Here is a 23,690-nt window from a genome sequence, read left to right as displayed (position 1 = left end):
GCATGTGGGATCTAGGTCCCTGACCGGGGATGGAGCCTGGGCCCCCTGCACTGGGAGCGGGGAGGCCCAGCCCAGGGACCACCAGGGAAGTCGCTGCGATGCTCAAATGCAGAGAGGCACTGGGCTTTGGGGTCCTCGGGGTGCCTCCCCTTCCTGCACATCCAGGAGTGTCCCCAGGGAGGCTCATTCAAGCATTGAGGGTCCCGGGTCTTTGTTGGTGTCCCATCATGGGGGTCCCGGGTCTTTGATAGTGTCCCATCATGGGGGTCCCGGGTCTTTGTTCCATCGTGTTCCATCATGCGGGCTGGGTTGATTTCATCATTTGCCACATGATGAATTCCATCTCCGGTGCCTCCATCTCCTCCCCAGAGGTCAGGGTGATGTTTATCGGCTGCTCAACATTCTCCATCACTCAGCTCACGGCCCTTCAGATGTGGTGGGTGTTTGCGTCTGTGCTCGGGCTCATAAATGTTCAAAGATATGCAGGAGATAGATCACACTGTACAAAAACACATTCTTCACATCGCTCTGGCCACTGTTTCTCAGCTGGGAGTGGTTGTCTGTCCCCAGAGGGCGCCTGGCAGCATTTTATCACAGTTTGAGGACAGGGGATTAGTGGGTAGAGGCGGAAGATGCTGCTTCCAACGGCCTGTGATGCACAGGATGGCCCCCAGTCATCCAGGCGCCAGCGAGCAACGCTCTGAGGTTAAGGAGCCCTGAACTAGGCTGAGTGGGATATGTTATAAAATTCACTTGAACATTCAGCTTTTCTATGGATTTGGGTATTTATTAGATCTTAGGGATACTAATTCTAAAGAGACAACATAGTAAATCACATAAAGTGTGAAATATCCCCTACAATAAAAGCTGTACACAGTGCAGTGGACTATCAGGCAGTAAAAAGAATGGAATAATGCAATTTGCAGCAATATGGATGGACCTAGAGATCGTCATACTGAGCGAAGAAAATCAGACAGAGAAGGAGAAATATCATACGGCATCCCTCATATGTGGAACCTAAAATGAAAGGATATAAATTAAGTTACAACACAGAGAGACTCTCAGACTTAGAGAACAAACTTATGGTTTGCTCTTGTGGATAAACTTATGGATAACCAACAAAGTCCTACTGTATAGCACAGGAAACTTTGCTCAATGTTACGTGGCAGCCTGGATGGGAGGGGTATTTGAGGGAGAATCCCTTCACTGTTTACCTGAAACTATCACAACATTGTTAACTGGTTATAGCTCAATACAAAACAAAAAAAATTTTTTTTTAAGTTGTATAAAGATATGATGACTAAGTAAAATATTTGCACCGGAGCAAGAACCGCAGGGGTAATATCATGTTCAAGGGGATGATTTTCCTTTTTTGTCTTAACAATATTTTCTTTCAGCAAATAAAAATCAAGAGTAAAATGTGCATAAATTGTTTTTAGGTGATTGCATATTGTGACATCTTAAATATGTATGAACATATATCCGTTTATCTATTCTTGCTGCTCTGATTTTAACATAAGGAGTCAGAAAACCATTTAAGACAATGTAACCTCCTAGTTATGATCTCTTAAGAGGTGCTGCTAATATATCGAACATGAAGTTTTTAACTTTTTATTTTACACTGGAGTACAGCCAATTGACAATGCTGAGATAGTTTCAGGTGGACAGCAAAGGGACTCAGCCATAGATACACCTTTTTCCGTTCTCCCCCTCGAATCCAGGCTGCCGTTTAACACTGAGCAGAGTTCCTCATGCTTACAGTAGGTCCTTGTTCATTCTCCATTTTAAATACAGCAGTGTTCACGTCTGTCCCAAACTTCCTAACCATCCCTTCCCCCCATCCTTCCCCTCAGCAACCATAAGCTGAACATGCAGCTTTTTAATGCTGATTCTGTGTCGTGCCCCTGGCAGGCACCCTGGACAAGACCCCTACCATAAGAAAATATTTGTGAGTTACCTTCAGCCTAGAAAATAAGAAAAAGTGAGAAAAACAAGATCCAGAACAAGATACGAACTTCCAAGAAGTTGACGTGCACTTAAGACACATGTGTGACTTAGAGATGGGAGTCTCCTGACCTCTGGATGTTTCATGTGGCTGCTGCTGCTGCTGCTAAGTCGCTTCAGTCATGTCCAACTCTGTGCGATCCCATAGACAGCAGCCCAGTAGGCTCCCCCATCCCTGGGATTCTCTGGGCAGGAACATTGGAGTGAGTTGCCATTTCCTTCTCCAATGCATGAAAATGAAAAGTGAAAGGGAAGTCGCTCAGTCGTGTCTGACTCTTAGTGACCCCATGGACTGCAGCCCACCAGGCTCCTCCGTCCATAGGATTTTCCAGGCAAGAGTACTGGAGTGGGGTGCCATTGCTTTCTCCGGGGGTTCAGGATACCTCACCCCAAAATATGGCACCTGGCATATTGAAGGTGAAGCAGTTTGAGAAAACAGCAGAGGCAGGAAGTTCACTATCACTTCACGTTCCCCCTTCTTCCGTGAAATAAGTCATAATTCCCTTATAGGAGTGGTACCCGCCCCCCCCCCCACCATACCAGGAAGAAAAGAACATTCTTATCTCCAAAGGCTGAGGAACACTTCCAAGAAGAAAACTAACACACAGGCCTTGCTAAGTTTCTGCCAGCTTATTACACTTACCTCTTATTCCATAATCTATCATATTCTTCCACAACTGTCCACGCCTCATCAAACCTAGTTTGAAATACTCAAGTCTGTTTCTTTAGGTCTTCATTTCCTTAGGAAGGCTCCTGTGTCAGCTAAAACATATCAAAATAAGTTGTAAGGTTTTCTCCTGTTAATCTGTCTTTGTTGGTTAATTTTCAGACCTACCCAGCGACCCTCACCAGATGGAGGAAAAGATTTTCCACCTCTACAAATTTTAATCCTTACATTTAATAACTTGCTGTCCTTTCATTTTAGAAGGACAAAATGAGGCTCAGAGAGCTTAAATGACCTCCAAATTGTAGATTTTCAGATAAATCCCGCACACCAGGGGTTTGTGAGCAGCATGTGTATACCTAAAAAGTTATCACCAAATCTCAGGTTATAGGTTTTCTCTTATGTTCTCTTCCTGGAGTTTTCTAGTTTTGGTTTTACATTTGGGTGTGTGATCCATTTTGAGTTAATTTTTGTCACAGGTATAAGGTCAGTGACAAGAATATTAACCATTATGTCATCAACATCATAATCCACATCAGAATGCATAAAATAATTATGGCACGTTTCACTATACTTTCCCTACATATCTTGAGGCCCTGATAAAGGTTCTCTACATAAACACAAACAGCTCCTCAACACAGGAAAACATTCTACCTTGCTCATGAAAAATTTCTCAACCCTCGTGTTGGAAAAACTGAAAAAGCATCCTGTAACACTGAGAATACAGGTTTGCTCACACAGGCTGGTAGGGGTCTGAGATGCAAGTGTCTATGGAAGGCAGCTTAGAAATCTCTATCCAAATGACACACACGTGTGCACCGTGGCTCAGCAATTCCACTCCAGGCGATTTATCTTCCCGGAAGGTTTACACATCAGCAGAACTGCTGAAGCTCAGTTTTCCACAGAATACTGGTAGCAAAGGGCTGAAAAGAACTCAACCACCCAGTAGTCAGGGACAGGTTAAATAAATCAAATCACAACAACAGTACAACAGAATTCAAACAGCCGTTCAAAAACGGTAGGCAAATTCTCTTTGTACTGATATAAAAAGCTCTTTGAGATAAGGAAAAAATTAAGGCATAGAACAATGTGTACAGTCTGCCACCTTCTGTATAGAAAAGGTAGGAAATGAGACTATGAGTATTTTTGCACACACACAAATATATTTTTTATATTTGTACAAATATATAATTGTATATAATACGAATCTGTGTGTCATCATGATATATGTATTAGAGTCGGTCAGGCGTGTCTGACTCTCTGAGACCCCATGGACTCTACAGTCCATGAAATTCTCCAGGCAAGAATACTGGGTAGCCATCAGCCAATACTGAATAGTAAGTGGGTAGCCGTTCCCTTTGGAGAAGGCGATGGCACCCCACTCCAGTACTCTTGCCTGGAAAACCCCATGGACGGAGGAGCTTGGTAGGCTGCAGTCCATGGGGTCGCGAAGAGTCGGACACGACTGAGCGACTTCCCTTTCACTTTTCACTGTCATGCATTGGAGAAGGCAATGGCAACCCACTCCAGTGTTCTTGCCGGGAGAGTCCCAGGGACGGTGGAGCCTGGTGCGTTGCCGTCTATGGGGTCACACAGAGTCGGACACGACTGAAGCGACTTAGCAGCAGCAGCAGCCGTTCCCTTCTCCAGGGGATTTTCCCAACCCAGGGATCGAACCCAGGGCTCCCTCATTGCGGGCGGATTCTTTACCAGCTGAGCCACAAGGGAAGCCCAAGAATACTGGAGTGGGTAGCCTATTCCTTCTCCAGAGGATCTTCCTGACCCAGGAATCGAACCAGCATCTCCTGCATTGCAGGCGGATTCTTTTACCAACTGAGCTTCCAGGGAAGCTTTAGTACTATCAAGGAAGTATTTATATGACTTAAGTATACATTTTAAGCTACTGTATATACCACATTATAGATTGTGTTATATCGTCACGTTTCTTATTTAGAAAATATATTTTATATTTTAAAATATTTATATCTATTACAGATATATGTGCCGAATGTGTAGTATATTTATTATATCAATAATAGTCACGTGTGTGTATAATGCACATATGTATATACAGATACCTCTATTCATATATACACAAAGACACTGTGGAAGGACACTGAAAACATGTTCAAGCTTTCGTAATTATTCAATATAATTATTCATAAATATTCAAATAATTACACCGGTCACCTGAGTGTTACGTGGTTTATAGCATAAAAATTTGGTCGGTGGCACACTTTCCCTTTTCACTTTCCTGCGCTGGAGAAGGCAATGGCAACCCACTCCAGTGTTCTTGCCTGGAGACTCCCAGGGACGCGGGAGCCTGGTGGGCTGCCGTCTATGGGGTCGCGCAGAGTCGGACACGACTGAAGCGACTTAGCAGCAACAGCAGCAGCACACCCACAGTGAGAAGGCTTTTCACTGCATACTGTTTATTAAGAAAATTTTTAAACCGCGTGCTAACTGCTGAAAAATTAGTAAAGCCCCTGAAGGAAGCAGTTCTCCGGCCCCGCCCAGCCCTCTGCGCGCAGCGCGGTCCTCGCGCGCCCCCCAGCGGAGCTAGCCGGAAGCGGCCCGCGTTTTCTGAGCGGCGCGCGGGCCGTCCCGCAGTGCGCACGCGCAGACCGTGTTGCGCATGCGTCGCGGGTTTGCGCGGCAAGTCTGAGGCGGAGACGGTCCGTCAGGCGAAGAGGTTCGCTCAGGCGAGGGTGTCCGTCTGCGAGGTGAGCGCGCGGCGGCCCGGGTCCGGACGCAAGGGAGAGGACCTGGGGGCGAGGGGCCGGCTCGTGGGCAGGGAGGCGCGGGCGTCCCTGAGAGGACGCCGGGGCAGACGCGCCCCTTCGCGGGGAAGTCGATGGGAAGGGAGGCGCGAAGTAGCGGCCCTGAGGGGAAGGGGTGCGGGAGGCCGCGCGGGCGAAGTCGGCTCTGAGGAGGACGCGGCGGCCTCCCTGCTGCTCACACCCCGCTTCCTGCCAGTGCTTCCTCGGCCTGAAGGCCTTCCGTAAGGACGGGTCCGTCCGTCCTCGTCCTCCCGCTTCGAGCACCTTCCTCCCCACACCCAGGACCCTGCAGACCCTCCCTTTTCAGGGCCCCTCCGCTCTCCGCTCCAAGAACTCGCTCCTTGGTCGGTGAGGACCCTCCCCCTCCTCCTCTTCGAGGACCCCACGGGCCTTCCCCTTCGGAGACACCTGTTGGCCTCAAGGACTCCTGCCCTAGAAAACCCTCCCCCTTGAGGACTCCTCCCTTCGCTTCCCGCCCGCCCCCCGTTTCGAACATCCCCCCAGTTTTCCCCCCTCAGAGACCCCCTGTCTTCCCCTCAGGACACCCGCCTTCCCCCTTGAGGACCTCCACCCTCCCCTTCGAGGATGCCCCTCAGCCCTCTCTCTAGGACCCCACTCTCGCTCTCCCCGACCAGAACCACCCTTGTTCCCCTTTGAAGACCCCCGTTCCTCTCCAAACCCCCTATCCATTTCCCCCAGCTTCCCCCACATTCAGACCCCCCCTTTTCTTTAGGCCCCCACCTCTCCCCTCAAGACAGTGCCCTCAGCCTTGTCCCTGCCTTTCTCCCTCCCCTCTCTCCTGCTCCTGCCTCTCTCCAGGCTCCCCTTTATCTACCTCAGGCGCTCCTTCGTTCAGCGTCCCCTTTACCTCCTGTCCCACCTTCATCTGTGTTTTCCCCCTGGCTCTGACCCACCTCTGCTCTCCCAGCCCTTACCTTCCCTCAGCCTTCCTGCTGTCCCCTATTTCTGCCTTGGCCCTGGTCCGTCCTTCCTGGGCCTCTTCCCTCAGCCTTCCTCCTCCACCTCTCTCACCTCTCCTCTCTATATCCTTTCCTTCAGTCCTGCCCCCCTTCCTCTCCTTAGTTCTGCCTGTCCTTTCTGCTCCGCCTTTACCTCAGCCCCACCCCTTCTCTCTGGGTGCCAGCTACTCCCTGGACACCTCTCTTAGACCAGATTGGTTCTTCTTCTTTACCTTGCCCCGCTCCCCTCCTCTGCTCCAGCTCTGCATTCTGCCTGGCCTTGCTTTACTCTTTTCTCCATACCTCAGCACTTCTCTTTTGGTGGCTCCCTTCAGTCCCTGCTTCCTCCTGCCACAGCCTCTGCCCACCTGGAATCTCTTGGTCTTTACTCCCTTCTCCCAACACTCATCCCGTTTTCTCTGGAATTTCTTCCTTACTCTGAAATCATGGAACCTACCACCACTCATGTTTTTTAGGGACTCTTCGGCTTTTTTTTTTCTTTTCCAAGTAACATTAGCTGCTTTTATCCTTACTTTTCCCTCTCTGGGCAAGGAGAAAGGATTGTGACTCTCTGCTCTAGCTTGGGACCTGGCTAGCCTAGGAAGGCAGGCTGCCAGGATTTCACAGTCATTTCTGCTACTCCTTTCTCAGAATTTTATGCTTCAGCCTGTAGAGATAGAAATTCAGTTCAGTGGGGGTATCATACATCCAAAAAAAGGAAGTAATAACAAATTTAAAATTGATGGTAGACAGAAAAGTATTTAGAAAAAAATTAAAATCTTCTCATATGTTATTCCAGACTAACTTCTAGCTAAGAATTAAAATGTTTAAATAAATAAGAAAATATATTTGAATATTTAACTGATCACTGCCTTTTTCTTACAGATTTGTATGATTTCCTTATATGTTTTGCATAGGAATCCAGCCCTTTGTAGGATGAATGTAATGATCTTTCCTCATTTTGTGTTAACTCATTTTTAAAATGATATTCTTATGTAGTTTATCAATTAGTTCAGTTGATTGTGGTTTGGGGTTCAAGTCTCTTTCCTTCAGTGCCATTACTGAGATTTTTCTAGCCTGTGTCTGTGGATCTTCCAGACCTGATATTGTGACTGAGGCAACAACCTGTCTGTAGATGTACAAATCTGTGTGAATATTCATTTAGGCATTTGTGTGAAATGAGCTAACTTCCTTTGATTCACATAACCTCTACTGTCCAGTTAAACTGTGTAAACCATTTGTGAGTCTCTCTGTGTAATTTCTGCAGATCCTAAGGTTTCCAACTCTTTTGTTCATCTGATACAGCTCAGCCCACCATCTTCCACAACAGTGTGCTTTGAAGCAGCCTGCCTTTTAGAGTATCTCCATCCTTTGAAGGGTCAAGCTGTAAAAATGTTCCACGTGAAAGAGGTTTTGGATGATATCTCGAGGAATCCCCAGCTTGTTCATCAAGAAGAAAATCCAGAAACCACCCCTGTAAGAAACCCAGAGGCTCCGAGAGTTTCTCATCAGGACTTCAGGTATTTGCAGTCCCTGTCGGTGACAGGACCTCACCAGGCTGTGAAGCAGATCCAGGAGCTCTGCTGGCGATGGCTGCAGCCAGAGATGCACACCAAGGAGCAGATGATGGAGCAGCTGGTGCTGGAGCAGTTTCTGAGCGCCTTGCCAGAGAAAGTTCAGATGTGGGTGAGGTCAAAACAGCCCAAGAGCAGCAAGGAAGCAGGAGACCTGGTGGCAGACTTGATCCAAGCATGTGAGGAGGAAGGTGAGAGGAGGGACTTTTTGAACATTTGCTGTATGCCTGGCACGTAAGAGGGAGCTAAATAAAAACTTGTTAAATGAATGAATTTTACAATCTCCAGTCTAATCTACCTAATCTTATGTGAAATGAAAGAAACTTGAGGTTTGGCTTTTGCTTTTAATGCTATTTTCTGAGAGTATGCCTTCTCTCTGCTTTGTTCCCTGCCCTTCCACATTTCATTTTGAGCCTAAACTTTAGTGTCAACACAAAACAATACCCAGTCAACAAAAAAAAGATGGCATGCAATGTGGGAGATATGAGGCCTGAAATTTAAATTCTGTCAGAATTTGACTGGTCTCTTAGAAACTCAGAGTTACTAGACTGGAACTAAGGGCATTTCAATGATGATAGAAGAAAGCCATTTACTCCTAATAGCCCTTTGAATGATACTGATACTAAAAACAAAGCTGAATGAAATTGATACTAAAAACAAAGCATTGTTTATGTATATATAAATAGACAAGCAGAGAAAGGCAAGGGAACAAGACTAGGATGTGGACCAGTGGGATGGGTTGATTACACTGAAAAATATAAACAGGTAAATTTGAAATAAACATGAGGGTCATGTATGGCTGAATGCTGATGTATCAAGGATTATGATTAGTCCAATTCTGTGCACCTGCATTCATTAAAAGAATTGTGAAGATGCTAATAGTAAACACATTGGACACTTAAAATGTACTACATTCTAAATATTTTATAATAGTGCTTTACTTCTCTTAGTAGTTCTTGAAATAGGTATTACCCTCTTTCCACAAATGAGAAGACAGGCACAGAGAGGTTGAATAACTTACCTGTGAAAGTGTTAGTCGGCAGCTGTGTCTGACTTTTTGACCCCATAGCCTGCCAGGTTCCTCACCAGTGGAGTTCTCCATGCAAAAAGACTGGAGTGGGTTGTCACTTCTTTTTCCAAGGGATTACGTCTGAGCCACCAGGGAAGCCCAACTTCTCTGTGGTCCACAATTACCAACAGTAATTGGCAGGCAGGATTCAGACCTCTGGCTGGCTCCAGTCTGTCCTCTTATTAATCATGGCTGTTATACTGCCTCCAGTGGACATAGGGCATATTGTCCCACAGAATTTTTAAACTTGGTCAAAGGCATAGCCTTTGATGGAACTGGAATTCAAGGGAAGGGAAAGAGCTTGCTAGGGTATGAGAAAGAAACTATAGAATAGTGAAAGGTACTCTTGGAAAGAGACCACAAGCAAGAAAGGACTTCAGGTTTCGTAAGGGAAGGTGGTGGTTGTCTTCTAGATCCCTGAGTGAAAAAGATGTGATAAGAGTTGTCATTTTTTTTTTAAAATGCCTGCTTTGTGCTTCACATATGTAATGTTTAATCCTTACAGGAGCCCATAAAATTAGAGATATTATCGTAATTTCCATGTTACAATTGAGAAACTGAGGTTCCCTGGTGACTAAATGGACAGTGAAGCTAGGACCATTGATACCAATAAAGAGGGAACTTCTGCTTTATTTGGAAGGCACTGAAAATCAATGGAAGCGTTTAGAGGTGGGAGATAACCAAACCTCTTTTCTGGCATTGCCACACTGAGCTGAGAAATGGTTTTTTTTTTTTTTTTTTTTTTTGGTCTTTCTCTTGTCATAGGAAGTGCTGCTTCCGCCCATGGCAGGTGAGGGGTTGGCAGGCTACTCTCTCTTTGGGTGCTACCAGACTGGACTCAACGCTGTGGTCATTCCTTTCCCTTCTAGGTTTCTCTGCTTGGAACTCTGTTCTTGCAGAAAATAGAAACACCAATGAACACCAAAAGGAGGACGCAAAGATGTCTGACAGTAAACCATTTGTTAGATCTCAGGTGAGTCAGGTTTTCTTCTGACTTAGTTCCCCAGTATGAGGAGCTCCCCTTTCTGATTTCTAGACCTCCCCTATCTAATTAAACTTCCTCATTTCCTTAAGGTCTTTATACAAACTTTACCTAACTGAGCCTTTCCCTGGTTTCTGTATCAGAATTTTCTTCTGACTCTTTGTATTTGCTTTCCTGCTTTTTCTCACACTTATTGCCACCCCTATATACCATATCTTTAATGTTTTCTCTCTTTTCTTATCTCGGGAATTAATTTTTCATTGTTTATTATTCCATTTTATCTCCACTTTTGACTTAATCAAAGCAACCCTCATGTGATTTGTACTATTATTATGCTCCTTTTTATATATGAAATAACTGTTGTGAATTTTTAAAAATTTGCTCCTTAATGTTCTTGTTAAATCATGTTTTAAAACCTAGAAGAAGCTAACCTGTTGTGCTTCCTTTAGAAAAAAATTCATGGGTGGGGGAAGGCTTTTGACAGTTAGGAAAACTAAATGTTTAAAAATGCTCCTTGAGGGAGAGATAAGGGGAAAAGGGTTGAGAAACGTTCTAGATGATCTGTTGCTGAGAATAGCCCTCTGTCCCTACAGTGTTCATGTCAAGGATCCCAAGAGAAGATGCCCACAGAGACTACTGAGGTAATATAAAGGAGTTTGTAAGTGGATGGATTTTGACAAACTGGGGGGGCACCTGCCCCATCTAAGGGGCAGCTATGACTCAGCTTCAGCTAATGGTGCCATGTGAGAATGTGGACCCAGATCTCTAGATCTTCTGATTTTTTAAAGAGAAGTCAAAAAATCCAACTAATATGAATTATACCAATATTTTGGTGTTGGCAAATATTGAAAAAAGAAAACACATAAACTCATCTATAGAAGCTGGGCAGTCAGTACATGCTCTCTAGTTCATTGATCTGCATAATGTTTCCATGAAAACAGAACAGATGTATATTAGTGAAATGAGTGTCATAGTCTTATGTAGTCTTCCAGTACTTGCTTTTTACATTCACCCTTCTGTTACCAAGGATGTTGCATGTAATTGTAATTAATTAGTTTGTATTACTGCATTATTATTCCATGGTGTGATTATATGTGTGTTAGTCACTCAGTGATCATGGCATCTAGTCCCATCACTTCATGGCAAACAGATGTGGAAACAGTGGCTGACTTTATTTTTGAGGGCTCCAAAATCACTGGAGATGGTGACTGCAGCCATGAAATTAAAAGAAGCTTACTCCTTGGAATAAAACCCAAATAAATTAATTAAAAAAAAAAGAAATAGAGTTTTCACCAGCCCACCCTGTTTACCTGTTGTTCAAGTTCAACTGACTGCAAAACCAACCCCCACTATTGTTCCTTCTCTAAGAAAAATCTAGTCAAACCACCATCTGCTGGGTTTGGGTAAACTCCGGGAGCTGGTGATGGACAGGGAGGCCTGGCATGCTGCGGTTCACGGAGTCGCAAAGAGTCGGACGTGACTGAGTGATTGAACTGAACGCTCAGTTGTGTCTGACTCTTTACAACTGCAGGGACTATAACCTGCCAGTCTCCTGTCCATGGAATTCTCCAGGCAAGAATACTAGAGTGGGTTACCATTCCTTTCTCCAGGGGATCGTCTCGATTCAGGGATTGAACCTGGGTCTCTTGCATTGCAGGCAGATTCTTAACCATCTGAGCCACTGGGGAGCCCCAATATCATAATACATTTATTTCTTCCATAAATGAATGTTTGGGTCTTTCTTAGATTTTGGAGGTTACAAGACAGTACACATGAGCAGCTATACCTAGGAATAGGTATATTTCTGGACCCAAAGTGATTTACCAATTTACATTTCCCTGGTGGCTCAGATGTAAAGCATCTGCCTGCAATGTGGGAGAACTTGGTTCAATCCCTGAATCGAGAAGATCCCCTGGAGAACGAAATGGCAACCCTCTCCAGTACTCTTGTTTGGAAAATTCCATGGATGGAGGAGCCTAGTAGGCTACAGTCCACAGGATCGCAAAGAGTCGCACACAACTGAGCAACTTCACTTTTAGCATCTTTTAAGAGGTCTCAAAAGTCCACATTCTAACATTTTCCTTGGTGGCTCAGTCAGTAAAGAATCTGCCTGCAGTGCAGGAGATGGAGGTTCAATCCTTGGACAGAAAGATCCCCTGGAAAAGAAATGGAAACCGCTCTCTAGTATTCTTGCCTTGGAAATCCCATGGACAGAAGAGCTTGCCTCAAAGAGTCAGCCGTGACTGAGCAACTACACCACCACCACCAAGAGTCCATACTCTAGACAGTATTTGGTATTGTCAGACTTCTTAATTTTTGTTAGTTGAATGGGTATAAAGTCACACTTTGTCATTCTGAAATGCATTTTCTTGTTATAATAAGATTGGCTATCTCTTCATATTTTTGAGCTGTTTGTGTTTTATGGATGAGTCACTGAAGCTTAATCTATCTGCACTCACAGAACTTATAAAAGAGAACCAGAGCTTAAACCCAATTGTCTCTTTTTCCTGCGACTGAGGTATACCGCTCAGCTTTTATTTTCATTTTTCTCTCTTTATAAAGGAACTTAAAAGGATCTTTCTCCTCCAACATAAATCTCTAAAAATTAGCAGTGGGAGCTATCTCAGGAATGTTCCCACTTCTCTCAGACTTCAAGACCAAAGAAAGATATACTTCTTTTTTTCTTTCTTTTTTATGTTTTAAATTATGAAAGTATGATAACACAGTTACAGGAGTCTTGGAGAGTCCAAAACAAAGTTACATATAGTTCCACTATGTGGTGGTTGGTGGTTTAGCCGCTAAGTCGTGTCCAATTCTTGTGACCGCATGGACTATAGCCTGCCAGGATACTCTGTCCATGGGATTCTCCAGGCAAGAATACTGGAGTAGGTTGCCATTTCCATCTCCAGGGGTCTTCCCAATCCAAGAATCAAACCCAAGTCGCCTGCATTGCAGGCAGATTCTTTACCAACTGAGCTATGAGGGAAGTTCCACTATAAATTACAATTATTTTTAAGTAGATAAATTAAGATTTTTAGTTGGACTTTCAATATCAAACTCAAAATTAATAGAATGAATAAAAGTAGAAGGATATAGTAGATCTGAAAAGCACTATGAACCAGTTCAACAGAATTCAGATTTATGTAGTTTTCACACAAGAGAATCCAAATTCTATTCAAGTTCCCATAGACTATAAACTAGGAGACACTAGAACATGTCCAGGGACATAAAACAAAGTGCAAAAATTTCATGGTCTGAAGGTATTGAAAACATACAGGCTGTTCTCTTATCACTGTGGAATTATGTTAGAAATTAATACCAAAAGATATTAGAAAATAACCCACATATTTTCAAGTGCAGTGTGACATTTCCCAAGAGAGATCTTTGACTTAGGCATTGAAAGCCTCTATAAAGTTAAAAGACTGAAAAAAGCAGAGGGTGATTGCAGAGAAGAAAGCATTTTAATGAGAAAGACTTAAAGGAAAGATACACATCTAAGTCCCTAAAAGGAAAGATACACATCTAAGTCCCTAAAACCTTTGGATTAGAGTCTTTCTGCTTGTCTGAATGTCTGCTTCATGGTCAGTCCCCTCTTACCAGGCACCTTTCCCCTCTTTGGGATAATTCTGGATTTCAATCATTTAGGAGTTTGTCTGGCATTTCAGGAGTTGGTGACTTTTGAGGATGTGGCTGTGGACTTCAGTCCAGAGGAATTACCCTACCTCAGTGCTTCTCAGAGGAACCTCTACCGGGAGGTGATGCTGGAAAATTACAGGAACCTGGTCTCCCTCGGTAAGCTGTGATGACCAGAATTGTTTCCGGACATTGGCATATGTCCCTAGTGGCAAAATCTTTGGAAACAGGCTTTATGTTTCTTGTGTGTAAATTTGCACTTTTCCTATTATCTCAGAGTCTTTAGAAACCAGGCTGGGAGTTCTGAGGCTACAGGACAGAACCCCCAAGTTACAAGTCTCCTTCTTCAACAGGGTACCAGTTCCCTAAACCTGACATTATCTCACAGCTGGAAGAGGAGGAGTCACATGCTAGGGAGGAAGATGGGAGTACAGTGACATGTCAAGGTGAGCAGTGAGACCGGACTCTCGGGGAGACAACCCTGCTCAGTGAGCAGGGGCTGGGAGCTGGTCCTCAGAGCCCACTCAGCATAGGGAGGAGGCTGGTAGGTGCTTTCACGTCAGGGGCTCATGTGGCCTCACCGCATCATTCTCAGTACTTCTTTATCTCCTCTCCGAAGCTCATCTCTTCTCTCCTGCTCAGCTTCAGGGAGGCCAGTCTCCCTATCCTCTAGTGTTCAAGCCCCTGCATTCATTTTTGCCTTTCCCCTGACAGCTAGAAATCAGAGGTCTTTCCTCTCTCACTGAGACAAGTGAAAACCTTGGTGTGATACTACTGCTTTTTCCAGCCCCACTCAGGGAGTTGACTTTATAAAGCACAAACTTTTGATCAGGTTCTTACTACTCTCAAAAGAAAATGCAAACTTCTAGCAAAACATTTAAATCCATCCCAGTCTGGCCTAAGAGTCACATCCACCTTCATCTCTCATCAGTTCAGTTCAGTCACTCAGTCGTGTCCAACTCTTTGCGACCCCATGAATCGCAGCACGTCAGGCCTCCCTGTTCATCACCATCTCCCGGAGTTCACTCAGACTCACGTCCATCGAGTCCGTGATGCCATCCAGCCATCTTATCCTCGGTCGTCCCCTTCTCCTCCTGCCCCCAATCCCTCCCAGCATCAGAGTCTTTTCCAATGAATCAACTCTTTGCATGAGGTGGCCAAAGTACTGGAGTTTCGCTTCAGCATCATTCCTTCCAAAGAAATCCCAGGGCTGATCTCCATCAGAATGGACTGGTTGGATCTCCTTGCAGTCCAAGGGACTCTCAAGAGTCTTCTCCAACACCACGGTTCAAAACCATCAATTCTTCGGCACTCAGCCTTCTTCACAGTTCAACTCTCACATCCATACATGACCACTGGAAAAACCATAGCCTTAACTAGACGGACCTTTGTTGGCAAAGTAATGTCTCTGCTTTTCAATATGCTATCTAGGTTGGTCATAACTTTTCTTCCAAGGAGTAAGTGTCTTTTAATTTCATGGCTGCAGTCACCATCTGCAGTGATTTTGGAGCCCCCCAAAAATAAAGTCTGACACTGTTTCCACTGTTTTCCCATCTATTTCCCATAAAGTGATGGGACCGGATTCCATGATCTTTGTTTTCTGAATGTTGAGCTTTAAGCCAACTTTTTCACTCTCTACTTTCACTTTCATTAAGAGGCTTTTTAGTTCCTCCTCACTCTGCCATAAGGGTGGTGTCATCTGCATATCTGAGGTTATTGCTATTTCTCCCAGCAATCTGAATTCCAGCTTGTACTTCTTCCAGCCCAGCGTTTCTCATGATGTACTCTGCATGAAGGTGAAGGTGAAGTCGCTCAGTTGTATCCAGCTCTTTGCGACCCTGTGGAATGTAACCTACTAGGCTCCTCTGTCCATGGGATTCTCCAGGCAAGAATACTGGAGTGGATTGCCATTTCCTTCTCCAGGGGATCTTCCTGACCCAGGGATCAAACCTGGGTCTCCCACATCGAAGGCAGACGCTTTAACCTAAGCAGGGTGACAATATACAGCCTTGATGTACTCCTTTTCGTATTTGGAACCAGTCTGTTGTTCCATGTCCAGTTCTAACTGTTGCTTCCTCACCTGCATATAGGTTGCTCAAGAGGCAGATCCGGTGGTCTGGTATTCCCATCTCTTTCAGAATTTTCCACAGTTTATTGTGATCCACACAGTCAAAGGCTTTGGCATAGTCAATAAAGCAGAAATAGATGTTTTTCTGGAACTCTCTTGCTTTTTCGATGATCCAGCGGATGTTGGCAATTTGATCTCTGGTTCCTCTGCCTTTTCTAAAACCAGCTTGAACATCAGGAAGTTCATGGTTCACGTATTGCTGAAGTCTGGCTTGGAGAATTTTGAGCATTACTTTACTAGCATATGAGATGAGTGCAGTTGTGCAGTAGTTTGGGGATTCTTTGGCATTGTCTTTCTTTGGAATTGGAATGAAAACTGACCTTTTCCAGTGCTGTGGCCACTGCTGAGTTTTCCAAATTTGCTGGCATATTAGTGCAACACTTTCACAGCATCATCTTTCAGGATTTGAAATAGCTCAACTGGAATTCCATCACTTCCACTAGCTTTGTTCGTAGTGATGCTTTCTAAGGCCCACTTGACTTCACATTCCAGGATGTCTGGCTCTAGGTGAGTGATCACACCATCGTGATTACCTTGGTTGTGAAGATCTTTTTTGTACAGTTCTTCTGTGTATTCTTGCCACCTCTTCTTAATATCTTCTGCTTCTGTTAGGTCCATACCATTTCTGTCCTTTATCGAGCCCATCTTTGCATGAAATGTTCCCTTAGTATCTAAATTTTCTTGAAGAGATCTCTAGTCTTTCCCATTCTGTTGTTTTCCCCTATTTATTTGCGCTGATTGCTGAGGAAGGCTTTTTTATCTCTTCTTGCTATTCTTTGGAACTCTGCATTCGGATGCTTATATCTTTCCTTTTCTCCTTTGCTTTTCGCTTCTCTTCTTTTCACAGCTATTTGTAAGGCCTCTCCAGACAGCCATTTTGCTTTTTTGCATTTCTTTTCCATGGGGATGGTCTTGATCCCTGTCTGCTGTATAATGTCAAGAACCTCTGTCCATAGTTCATCAGGCACTCTGTCTATCAGATCTAGTCCCTTAAATCTATTTCTCACTTCCACTGTATAATCATAAGGGATTTGATTTAGGTCATACCTGAAAGGTCTAGTGGTTTTCCCTATTTTCTTCAATTGAAGTCTGAATTTGGCAATAAGGAGTTCATGATCTGAGCCACAGTCAGCTCCCAGTCATGTTTTTGCTGACTGTATAGAGCTTCTCCATCTTTGGCTATAAAGAATATAATCAGTCTGATTTCGGTGTTGACCATCTGGTGATGTCCATGTGTAGAGTCTTATGTTGTTGGAAGAGGGTGTTTGCTATGACCAGTGTGTTTTCTTGGCAAGACTCTATTAGCCTTTGCCCTGCTTCATTCTGTATTCCAAGGCAAAATTTCCCTGTTACCCCAGGTGTTTCTTGACTTCCTACTCTTGCATTCCAGTGCCCTATAATGAAAAGGACATCTTTTTGGGGTGTTAGTTCTAAAAGGTCTTGTAGGTCTTCATAGAACCATTCAGCTTCAGCTTCTTCAGTGTTACTGGTTGAGGCATAGACTTGGATTACTGTGATATTGAATGGTTTGCCTTGGAAACGAACAGAGATCATTCTGTCATTTTTGAGATTGCATCCAAGTATTGCATTTCAGACTCTTGTTGACCGTGATGGCTACTCCATTTCTTCTGAGGGATTCCTGCCCAGTAGTAGATATAATAGTCATCTGAGTTAAATTCACCCATTCCAGTCCATTTTAGTTTGCTGATACCTAGAATGTCGACGTTCACCCTTGCCATCTCTTGTTTGACCACTTCCAATTTGCCTTGATTCATGGACCTGACATTCCAGCTTCCTATGCAATATTGCTCTTTACAGCATCGGACCTTGCTTCTATCACCAGTCACATCCACAGCTGGGTATTGTTTTTACTTTGGCTCTATCCCTTCATTCTTTCTGGAGTTATTTCTCCACTGATCTCCAGTAGCATATTGGGCACCTAATGACCTGGGGAGTTCCTCTTTCAGTATCCTATCATTTTGCCTTTTCATACTGTTCATGGGGTTCTCAAGGCAAGAATACTGAAGTGGTTTGCCATTCCCTTCTCCAGTGGACCACATTCTGTCAGGCCTCTCCACCACGACCCGCCCATCTTGGGTTGCCCCGCGGGCATGGCTCAGTATCATTGAGTTAGACAAGGCTGTGGTTCCAGTGTGATTAGATTGACTAGTTTTCTGTGAGTATGGTTTCAGTGTGTCTGCCCTCTGATGCCCTCTTGCAACACCTACCATCTTACTTGGGTTTCTCTTACCTTGGACGTGGGGTTATCTCTTCACGGCTGCTTCAGCTAAGCACAGCCACTGCTCCTTACCTTGGACGAGGGGTATCTCCTCACCGCTGTCCCTCCTGACCTTGAACGTGGAGTAGTTCCTCTCGGTCCTCCTGTGCCCGCGCAGCCACCGCTCCTTACCTTGGATGAGGGGTATCTCCTCCCGCCACCCCTCCTGACCTTGAACGTGGAGTAGCTCCTCTAGGCCCTCCTGCGCCCGCGCAGCCACCGCTCCTTGGGCTTCCCTTGTGGCTCAGCTGGTAAAGAATCTGCCTGCAGTGCAGGAGACCTGGGTTCGATCCCTGGGTTGGGAAGATCCGCTGGAGAAGGGACAGGCTACCCACTCCAGTATTCTGGCCTGGAGAATTCCATGGACTGTACAGTTCATGGGATCATAAAGAATCAGACACGACTGAGCGACTTTCATCTCTCATAGATACTCCTAATATAACCCTGTATTGCTGCTCCCCAGGACTCTGTACTTTTCATAGTTCAGTGTCTGCTCAGAATAAGCTTGCCACCCACTTCACTGCTTGCTGAGCCCTAATGCCTTCCCCTCCCTGATCTTTTTCTGTTCCCAAAAGAAATTAATTCCCCAAACTCCTTTTGTACATTTATAGCCTGATTAGAGTCTTTATACTGACTTATGAACATCCATTTGGATAACGCTTTGCTCAAAATTGACGTTTAATAAGTGTTAAGTTGAATGGGTAAAACGAGAGATTGAGAGGCAAGAAAAGAGTTGGAATTGTCTTGCTTTATTCTGAGTGAGAGATTGTTGACCGGTGTACTCCAGTGTTTCTTCAGTAGTCCTACAGAATTATGATTATAGGGATTCTTAAAAAAAAAAAAAGTGTTCCCTAACAAGATCAGTTAGAGAAATGCTACCTCTTATATCTCCCCTCTTTGAGTTCTGAGACGCTGGTTAAGAGATCTGAAGAGTCTTACATGAGTGAAGGCTGACTTGCATCATACGGTATCGCCCAGATTGACCTGACAATAGAATCCCTTTATGGCCACAGTTACATTAGTTCCTCCAAACAGCAGTGATGTACCAAGCATGGTCTGGAAGTTGCAGCCAAGCCCCAGTCCCACCTCTTTCTCTGGTGTCCTTCTCATTCTCCTGTCGGTGTCTCTGGCATCTTCATCAGTGTTCATTCCTCCTAGATGGTCTCTTCTGCCTCACCCTCACCTGTCCTTGCTTACTCTCTTCTTCATCCTTCTCCCACTCTCTCCTTAGGTTCCCAGAAAACTCAAACCTCTATACTAACTATTCTGTAATTTTTGGTCTCTCTCTTCTGTTTCTACTATAATGATGTTTCTCTCTGAGTAAAAATAGTAGAGGACCTTTTACATTCCTTTTAGATTGGGAGGAACAATCAGAATCCAGTGATCTAACTCCAGAGCAAAGCCTGCCTATAGAAAAATCATCCTCGGGGGCAGGAATAGAGGATTTGGAGGCAGGTGACTCCTGGTGTACCCACACAAGAGAGTCTGCTGATGATCCTCTGGAGTCGCAACAGGTCAAGCCGGCGGAAGTTTTGAGGCCCACAGAAATGAGTGACCCCAAGACCGTTACTCAGGAAGGAAGCCACGAGGGTGATCAACTAGAGAAAAGCTCGGAACTTAACAAACCATCGGAGAGTCTTCCTGGAAAGGATCCTCAGGAGCGTACTACTCCTGGAGTCTGCACCAGGTCCCAGCTGGCCCACAGCTTGTTTTTCCTCCAAGAGAACAAGCGCTACAGATGTGAATTTTGCGAAAGAAATTTTAGTACCCGACCAGGCCGGGAGAAACACCAGCAGATCCATACCGGGAAGAAGCCCTTTGTATGTAAACAGTGTGGGGAAGCCTTCTACCTCATGCCACACCTCACCAGACATCAGAAGACTCACTCAGATGGGAAGTCCTTGACCCAGCGTGCAGATGTCTACGGCCGCATGAGAATTCAGAGTCAAGACTGCCACGAGTGTTTCCAATGCGGCAAAGCTTTTATCCAGGCTGCGCATCTTTTCCAGCATTTCAAAGCCCACGGAGCAGCAATAACCCTGCCGCTTGAGTTGCCCCGAAACAAGATGTATTTGATTCGATATAAGCGACAGCACGACTACGTTGGAGAAAGAGCCTGTCAGTGTTGCGACTGTGGCAGAAGGTTCCGTCAGAGCTCACACCTCATCCAGCACTACAGGACTCACGCTCAGGAGAGGCCTTACCAGTGCCAGCTGTGTGGGAAGTGCTTCAGCCAGCCATCCTGCCTCACTCAGCATTACCAGCTCCATTCCCAAGAGAAGCCCCTTGAGTGCCGTCACTGTTGAAAAGCCTCCCGTCAGAGCATTCTCAACATCGTAGGCTTTCTCCTCGAGAGAGACCCTTTCGAGTGCTCTGAATGTAAGAGGGTCTTCCACCAGCCCACCCACCTCGTTAACAACTTGAAAATGTGTCATGGTGTAGTCAGAAAACAGCAAGAGGTTGCAAGGGGATAGAACAATCTTTTTGCAGATGGACAGCACGTGTGTCAGTCACTGAAGCAGAAAACGTTAGAGTATTTTTGTTGCATGGGAAAGAAGCCGATAGATTTTGCCCTTTTCTGGTGGTGTCTATAGAATGGAGAACCTCGATTTTGACATCCCGACAAAAAATTTGTGACTGGCAGGTGGGCTCCAGACAGGAACTCTGTTGCCTGAGTTTTTACAGGAGTGTTGACATACAGTATCTTTACCACATGGGATATATCAGCAGAGGGCATCGTAAAAAGGTCTTTGAAGTGTACCTATAGTGATCAGTCCACAAAGCTGAAGTAATTGGTAATGTGTTTACATAGTAGTTCATAATTTTGAAAACATTGCCATATGTATTATTTGATCTTTCAAGGAATGCTGCACTGCACCTAGTTTGATGACATTTATTTCATATTTACAGATAGAGCAAACTTTGAAACTCCAAGTTGTCATTTGATTTGACCTGGGTTTTAAGTGATGAACCCCAGCTTGGTTTGGTTCAATTATTTGGTTTTTGAGAGTCCATGAGATACTTATTTTAAATCTTGATGCTCAACCCAGGTTTGTTTTATTCCTGTCACATGGTCTCTGAAGAAAAGTAATAGCTGTACTGACTGAAGCCTTCTTCCTTTTTTAGTAATTTCAGTGTTATTTCATGTTAAATCAGATGGGGACACTTGTAGTATAGGGGATCAAAAAGATTTTTAAAGTGAAGTTCTGATAACCATTTCTCTTACAATTAGGATTAGATAAATTTTAGGGACACTGATCAGGGAAGTATCTTGCTAAACACTTTCTTATAATTGGTCTTGTAGATTGTAAATCTGCTACTGATCAAATAGAAGTTTTTGTAATTTTATATTTGAGGGTTTGGGGTTTTGTATTTTTGGAAAAGGAAGGAGTATTTGAAAGCTGTTTCTGTTCTTGGACTCTGGCATCGTCAGCACAGCCAGCTTCACCTAAAGTCTTATTTCTACTCTGGGCATACTTCACTCAAAAGTATTAGCCACGGATTGCACTAAAAATCCCTTTCATACCATACTGTTCTAATGTAAAGGTTTTGCATCACCGACTTGAATGATGGTCAGATGCAAAGACACGGGAACCAGGTGGACCTGGTGTCTCAGAATCTGACTTCTTGCCTGGCAGGGTGGGTTGTGTCTGTCTTACTCACTGCCTTGCTTTTTCTCATCCTGCCATTTCTGATTTATGATGTGTGGCTCCAGAGTCATGAAGTTAAAAACAAACATGACTCATTAGGACCTGCACCAGCCAAATGAGCACTTGCTCCACGTGAGTGCTCACTCACTGCCCCTCTTCCTCGTTTCCCAAGGGCCTGATGAGACAGCCCTCACTGACTGGCCCTGTTTCCTCCCAGGGACCATCCTCCCACCCACTGTACATTTGTTTCTGATCCTGCCACCACTACCTCAGAGGAACATAACGTCAGTGTGGCTTATTGTTGATGTTGTTAATTAACCTTTATTTGTTTCCGTTTGTAATTTATAAATATCTCTCAGGAGAAACTTTGAGGAGAGCTTCCAGTTTCTCCTCGAACTTTTACCTACTTACTTCTAGCATCTAGCAAGTGGGTTTCACCTACTTGCCATTTTTACTCTGTTATACTATAATGGTGATTTTTAATTTTCCTCATCTCTTCTACATTTAGTAATTAGAATTCTGTGAGGAAGAGTTACTTCCCTATATTTTTATTCAGTAATTTATTTATATCAGGATGGATCTGTGGCATGGGCTGTGATTCAACACGACCATTACTTATTTTAGAGTTGTTCCAGCTCTGGCCACTGGGAGTCCTTTCATGTTGGCGCCTATGCCTTTTCAACAAGACCCCATCCTTTTCTGAACAGTTGTAATTTTTCCTTAATCTCTCCGTTCAACTCCAGGAAAACCCTGTCATTTCTTTATGGTAACTTCTACCTCACCCCTGCCTTGTGAAATCTGCTGCTTTCCCCGGGATCATAGCTTTCCTCACGCCCTTGTCAGTCTGCCATTTCATCTCTTCCTTCACCGTTTTTGCTGAATCTACACACTACCTCAGTTATTATTTGCTCAACACACTTTGTTTCAATTGTGCCATCGCTGTTTTTTCAAACTTCAGTATATCTACCTAAAAAGGAAAATTTCAGATCAACTCAAAGTGTCTTACCCAGACCATAAGCAGATTTTCCTAGTCATTTCCAAGATGTCCTTTTATAGCTGGCTTGTTTGAATCTGGATCCAAATGTGCTCCATTGATTGCATTTGGTTGTCTGATTTCAAGTTTCTCAATCTAAAGCAATCTCCTCTCACTTTTTCTTTCTCTATATTAACGTTTAACTTTTTAAATTTAGAAGCACTCATTGTTTAATCTATTTTTAATTCTGATAAATACATGACATAAAATTAACCGTCTCAGACATTTTTAAGTATACAGTAGTGTTAAGTGGAGTCACATTATTGTGCAGTGGATACTCAGGACTTTTTCATCTTGAAAAACTCAAATTCTGTATCCATTAAACAATAACTCCCCGTCTCCCCCCCATCAATGATGATTGATGGCAATCATCATTCTAGCGCTCTCTTTTTTTTTAAAGCTTTGTGTGATTATGCAAGTAGTACTGGCAGAAACAAGGTCAGTTGTCCTGTGGAATGTCCCCCCTTCTAAATGTGTCCGTTTGCTTCCTGTGGTATCCTTAACTTGTCCCTCTCTCTGTATTGTCTATAACTGGAAGTTAACGCTAAACTCTGGAGAATTTAATTTGATTCATCTTCAGCTGCTTTGGCAAGAATACCTCGTAGGTGGTTTTGTGTACTTTATATCATATCCCATCAAGCTTTTTGCCCTCCCAAAGGTCTAGGCTCTTGAAGTCGTTCTCCAAGCCGCTGCACCATTCACAGGCAGGAAGGTTTCAGAGTTTTCACCATCTGTGGACTCTTCATGATCCATCTGCATGTTCCTTCCTCACCACCTCTTCTAGACTTTTCTTTATGTGCCTCCCTCCATTACTCCATCCTGGTCTTTAGATATTTGGATTAAGAGGTGATAGAGACTCCTTGAGGGGTTCTGCTGTGGGTCATTTGTCTAGGGCCCTGGGCTAAGGCTTCTTAAGAGGCCTTAACTCTAGAAAGC

At 44.2% G+C, this 23,690-nt stretch overlaps 1 protein-coding gene across 1 annotated transcript; it reads left to right on the top strand.

Annotated features, from left to right (window-relative positions):
• Window positions 1-5,317: 5,317 nt before the first annotated feature.
• ZIM2 (zinc finger imprinted 2) lies at window positions 5,318-20,441 on the top strand. Its single transcript, XM_069552218.1, has 7 exons — window positions 5,318-5,391; window positions 7,713-8,172; window positions 9,920-10,023; window positions 10,626-10,673; window positions 13,698-13,824; window positions 14,019-14,118; window positions 19,552-20,441. Exons 2-7 carry the CDS (start codon window positions 7,800-7,802, stop codon window positions 20,375-20,377), a joined length of 1,578 nt encoding a protein of 525 aa, XP_069408319.1. The 5' UTR covers window positions 5,318-5,391; window positions 7,713-7,799; the 3' UTR covers window positions 20,378-20,441.
• The last annotated feature ends 3,249 nt before the right edge of the window (window positions 20,442-23,690 follow it).

This window comes from Ovis canadensis, chromosome 14, assembly GCF_042477335.2.
Source record: "Ovis canadensis isolate MfBH-ARS-UI-01 breed Bighorn chromosome 14, ARS-UI_OviCan_v2, whole genome shotgun sequence".
Lineage (NCBI taxonomy): Eukaryota > Metazoa > Chordata > Mammalia > Artiodactyla > Bovidae > Ovis > Ovis canadensis.
This window is presented reverse-complemented; position numbering and strand designations above follow the sequence as displayed.

Bases quoted from the DNA above. Each gene is read 5' to 3' on its own strand.
- ZIM2 (XM_069552218.1), top strand. From the start codon at position 7,800: ATGTTCCACGTGAAAGAGGTTTTGGATGATATCTCGAGGAATCCCCAG. The intron at 10,024-10,625 runs GTGAGTCAGGTT...CTGTCCCTACAG, and splicing joins AACCATTTGTTAGATCTCAG to TGTTCATGTCAAGGATCCCA. The intron at 13,825-14,018 runs GTAAGCTGTGAT...CTTCTTCAACAG, and splicing joins CAGGAACCTGGTCTCCCTCG to GGTACCAGTTCCCTAAACCT.